The 5,008-nt window shown below is 48.2% G+C and overlaps 1 protein-coding gene across 1 annotated transcript; it reads left to right on the forward strand.

Moving 5' to 3' along the window:
• Nucleotides 1-2,261: 2,261 nt before the first annotated feature.
• Nucleotides 2,262-4,700, forward strand: DDT (D-dopachrome tautomerase). The gene is made up of 4 exons (XM_084297267.1): nt 2,262-2,423; nt 2,525-2,700; nt 3,160-3,281; nt 4,425-4,700. Exons 1-3 carry the CDS (start codon nt 2,316-2,318, stop codon nt 3,230-3,232), a joined length of 357 nt encoding a protein of 118 aa, XP_084153393.1. The 5' UTR covers nt 2,262-2,315; the 3' UTR covers nt 3,233-3,281; nt 4,425-4,700.
• The last annotated feature ends 308 nt before the right edge of the window (nt 4,701-5,008 follow it).

The raw sequence follows: 5,008 nt of genomic DNA on the forward strand, positions 1-5,008 counted from the left end.
AGTAAGTCACTCTGTGCAAGCTGAAGTAACATTTTGTGGCATTCAATTGCATCACAATAATATAGGGTAGAGAGTTGTTTTGGAGCTTCAGGGCTCTTTTTCTTGGCTGCGTTTACTTCTGATTAGTCGTAGCTCACATATAAAAACCTTTTGTACTGCAGCACAATTTAAGTAAAATAACACTTTCTAGTATCTTCAGTTGAAAGTAACAAGTAGTGAACGATGCAAAAACTTGTGGAATATCTCTGCATACTTCCATTCACAAATAGCTGCTGCTCTTGAACCTTACCCTGAAATCTTTGCCCAGGAGCTCTTCATAGAAGGAATGAAGAAAAAATGAATAAATAATTTGGGAACTGCTTCTCTCAGTAACAGAATAGCCTCTTTTCTTTCCAATATTAACATGTCTTGGCTAGTCATGTATCTGCTGAGTTCTCTACAACCTGATATGTTTTGATGATGTTTTTCTGTAAGGTTTCAGTTCTAGATACTACGGATTTAGTCCAGAGCCGAGGGACATCTTCAAATTTCCAACTGGAAAGATAATTCCATTATATATTTGAGCTTTCACTTGTAGAAAATTTCATTTTGTGATTATGTTCTCTATAAGAACGAGAGAACTGGCTGAAGTCTCTTCTTTTCATGAACCAAAAACATTAGAAACAGGCACACATTTATTCTCACTTTCCCAAACATTGGCTGAATAATATGTTTTCACTTATGTTTTATTCACAAATATTGTCTATAACTGAGTTAAATTTTAAAGGGGAAGTGGTTGACTTTTGAACTTTGAGAGTGGAATTTCTAAGTGGCTGATGACACACACAGATGTCTACAAGTGAAAAAAAAACACAGGATTTTCCAAAGGCTGAGCAGGATGGAGACTACTTGCTGCTGCGCTGTCATCCCTCTTGGTTTATCGCCCTGCAAACATTTCAGTCATCTGCTCCAAGACAGAAACAATAAAACAAATGTCTTTAGTTTAATAAAAACTCGGGGATTCTGGGTTGTGCCCTGAGGCCATGGACAATTTGCCACTCACGTTGCTCATCAAGAGCAAGGGACAAAGCATATCATTAAAAATGTTTGTAGCAGACCCCCATCCTGTTGTAGTTGATGATTTCTGATAAGTAAATCTCTTTTGATTCTTTATTCTTGGGAGGCCTTCTGACATGCTGGTCTCTTGCTTGTGTTTTGGTGGTGTAGTGGTGGGGTTTTTATTGGCCTTGGAATTTATTTGGAAGAGATTTTTTAATATTTAAAGGATTTAATGGATCCTAAAAGGCATCTTATGATGAGTCAATGATTCCCTGCAGCCAGGCAGTGGGCTTTGGCCTGGGGTTTGCAAGGTGCCTGAATACCCCCAGTGTCTTGGTTTTGGTGGCAAATTGGTCTGTCTTTCCCTGATGGTGGTAGTGAGTGCCCTGGAGAGAGTTCGGTACAGTCTCCTAGGGCTTCTGAGTGGGCAAGTCCTAAAATTTTCCTCACTGCATCTCTGCTATGCGGCAGTGGCAGCAGTGGTTTCCCTACCCCTGGCACAATTATTACAGAAAAGTAATTACTGTGTGGAAAAATACCACGTAGGCAGTAGCACTGTATGAATTCATGGTTACCGTGGCTCAAGATCATCCCTTAATAATGAGATTATGTCTTTCTGTAAATTGACCCTGAAATCTAACAGCTTTCCTGGGGTATTTCTGCTGCTGCTTTCCTGGGTTTGAGGGGAGCTTCTGTGCCAGCAGCCATTCCCTGCCGGCTGCCATGCCCCCTCTCTGTTCTGCCTCTCTTTCTGCAGTCAGTCTCTCCTGGAAATCTGAGTCTAGCCTTCCTGCTGGCTGCTTCACTCGCTGCTCCCCGTGCCAGTATTGTCCTCGCTGGCAGCACTGAAGGCCAAACAATTCCCCCGGCAAGGCGAGCAGCTCTACCAGTTTTCATTAGGGTTGTCGGTAGCTGTGGAAAACGGAAAAAAATCCCGTCATACAGGGCCAACCTTCACCACAGGGCTGTACCTCGACACCACGACTTGGTAGCCAAGGCGGCTCGTAACTTTTTGCTGTAAACCATCACAAGGAGCCTCCCGGCACAGCACCTCAGCTTGTGAGAAGCCCGAGTCCGACGCCAGGGGCACTTCTGCCAACTTCGGAGCTCAAATCCCAACGTGGGGGCGACGATATTTATATGGGACGAGACAAGAAACCCTGCAGCTCCCATTTCTTGGGGGCGGGACGGGGAGGAGCGGGACGGCGGCGGGGAGGAGCCGCTGCCCGCTTCCCCGCTCCCCGTGCCCGGCTGCCGGCGCTGAGGGCTGTGTCGCCATGCCGTTCGTGGAGCTGGACACCAACCTGGCGGCTGAGCGCCTGCCGCCGGAGCTGCCTCAGAAGCTGTGCGCCGCCAGCGCCGCCATCTTAGGCAAGCCCGCTGAGGTGAGTGCGGGGCCGGGGGGCGGCCGGGAGCGGCACCGGCACCGGGACCGGGACCGGGACCGGGACCGGGACCGTGACCGTGACCGTGTGTGTGCCGGCAGCGGGTGAACGTGACGGTGCGCAGTGGGCTGCCCATGGTGGTGTCGGGCTCGGCCGAGCCCTGCGCCCAGCTGCTCGTCTCCTCCATCGGCGTGGTGGGCTCGGCGGAGCAGAACAAGGCGCACAGCGCCCGCTTCTTCGACTTCCTGACGGCGGAGCTGGGCCTCGGCATCGAGCGGTGAGTGCGAGCTGTCCCCAAGCTGTCCCCAAGCTGTCCCCAAGCTGTCCCCGGGCTGTCCCGGCCCATGGGACCGCTCTGGGCCCCGGGACGTGGGGCTGGAGGCTCGGCCCCTCCGCCCCGTCCCCACACGGAAAGGAGCATTCATTCCCCTGGCCCTGGGGTGCCATCAGGATGAACACCCGACAGGTTTAGAGGCGCTCGGGTGCTTCTGAAACGGACGAGACTCTCGTAGGAGTTCAGTCTGTGTTTGGGTCTGTGCGGGTGAACTCTGGCACCTGTTTGTACTCTGCCCGCACGCAGCCTGCCTGTGCTTCTGTTAAATTAATGCCTGGGGTGGGAGCCTGTTGGAGCTTAGCGGAGATTTTCTAGCTTGCTGCAATCCGGGCAGGGATAACAACTCGTTGTAAAATAATATTTTTTTCTGTCTGATGTGTTTTTGCTCTTATGCCTGATAAGGATTGTCATCCGCTTTTACCCACTGGAGCCCTGGCAGATCGGCAAGAACAGGACAGTGATGACTTTCCTGTGATCCCTCGAGCAACCTGTGGGAACGAAGCAATGATGAAGACAACCTAGAGGTGACCAGCTCCACTTAACTTGTCTCCTCTTGTAGCTCTAGTAGTCCGGCACTCTCACCTGTGTGATTCAATTCTGTCTTTGCAGCCTGTGCCTACAAAGCTGAAGACTGGTGCAATCAGCTGTACTGATTTTATTAGAATAATTTGAGGTCTTTATCTCAAGCCTGTCCTGTAGCCCAAAGGCTCTCCAGCTGTCTGTTGCTAACTCCGTGGTTTTGCCATTAGCAGTCTGGTGATGGCCATGCTTACCAGACCTAGACAAAGCTCCTAGTAGCAGTGCAAAGCTTGTTTAAATCCAGAACACATCTGGTTGTGTTGAGAATCACAGAGGTTCTCCAGTTTATCCAGATTTCCTCATACTTAGCAATGCAGAAAGATCCTACTTTCTGTTTCCCTGTGGCAGCAGAAGGCTCTCAGGCTGGCTGAGGAGACCTGGGATATCCCTTCAAGTTCTTCTATTTTTGGGCTTCCCAGAAGCCCTTTCCAGAAAGAGATGTGATTACTGGGAGGGAGATTTTTGCATTTATTTCATTGTTTATATAAGGCTCACATCAGATCTTGTGCTCTGTGGTCTGCCACTGCCAGCTGCCAGTGACTGCTCCCACAAAGTTTCATTTGTCCACAGAAATTTCGTGGCTGAATGTTTGTGTGGCAATGGCAGTGTGCAGAGGATGCAGCTGCTTGTGAAGAACTGCACTGTGCCACGGGAAAATGTTTTGAAGGTTCTGCTACCGCTAGATTTAATCCCTGTCATTTACTCAGCTGTTCAAAATACTTTTCCTTGCCCCACTGTTACAGGGAGTTTAGGGAAGGTACAGCATCTCACTGTGCCCTGTGGCTGAAGTTTTCAGCCCGCTGTCCTCTGTGGAGGGGCTGCTGTAGCTGTACACAGGTGACTTAGCACAGTGACAGCGCTCTGCCTATTGGGCCTGGGCCCTTACAACTTCAGCTGTTGTTACACTTCTCTCTGAATGGAAGCGTTTTGGTTTGTAGGACCTGCATGCTCCATCACTCTATAACTGGAATGTGCATGGTATTTTATTAAAACAAAAGCACAGTACTTTTCATGTATAATGTTATCTTGGCCGTCCACTGATAATGAAAACTTTAATCAGTTTCCCTTCCGCTTTGTGACTTTGTCAGGTACCAGACATGGAGCCACAGAGGAGCTAAGAGCGTGGAGGTCCGTGGAAACACAAGGCTGAAGAATACTTCTGCATTCCTTCATAATTCTGAATAGATTTTTATTTGTTTATGTCTCAAGATAGTTGAAAATATCCTCTTTAATTACCATTAGAGGTTAGCTATTCCCTATGCAGCTTAAATACCTTCTATGTTTGCAAAATCTCATTCAGGGCCACTGGGGGGCCCACACCTCTGATTAATAAAATTTATCAGAACCTCTTTTGGTAAGCAGCAGTTATTGGCTTAGCGTGGCTTTCGTTTTCATATCTCTTAGTGCTTAGAGATAGATACTTGGCTGCCCAGGTCTCTGCATTTTCTCAGGTCTCTTCAACTAAATGTTTTTGAAACTAGGTAATAAACAGGTGAACTGAATATGAAATACACGTAACTCAGATGTACTTTGTTGCAGGGAAGAAGGTGGGCAGCCCTGGTTATGCCACTATGGTGTAAAAGAGCTTGACCAGCTTTAGGTGAATACTCTGAAATGCAGAGAACTATGCAGCTTTAATCCTGATCCGCAAACGCAAACTGTTTGTTTCCTG

This window comes from Netta rufina (genome assembly GCF_964035555.1).
Source record: "Netta rufina genome assembly, chromosome: 17".
NCBI lineage: Eukaryota > Metazoa > Chordata > Aves > Anseriformes > Anatidae > Netta > Netta rufina.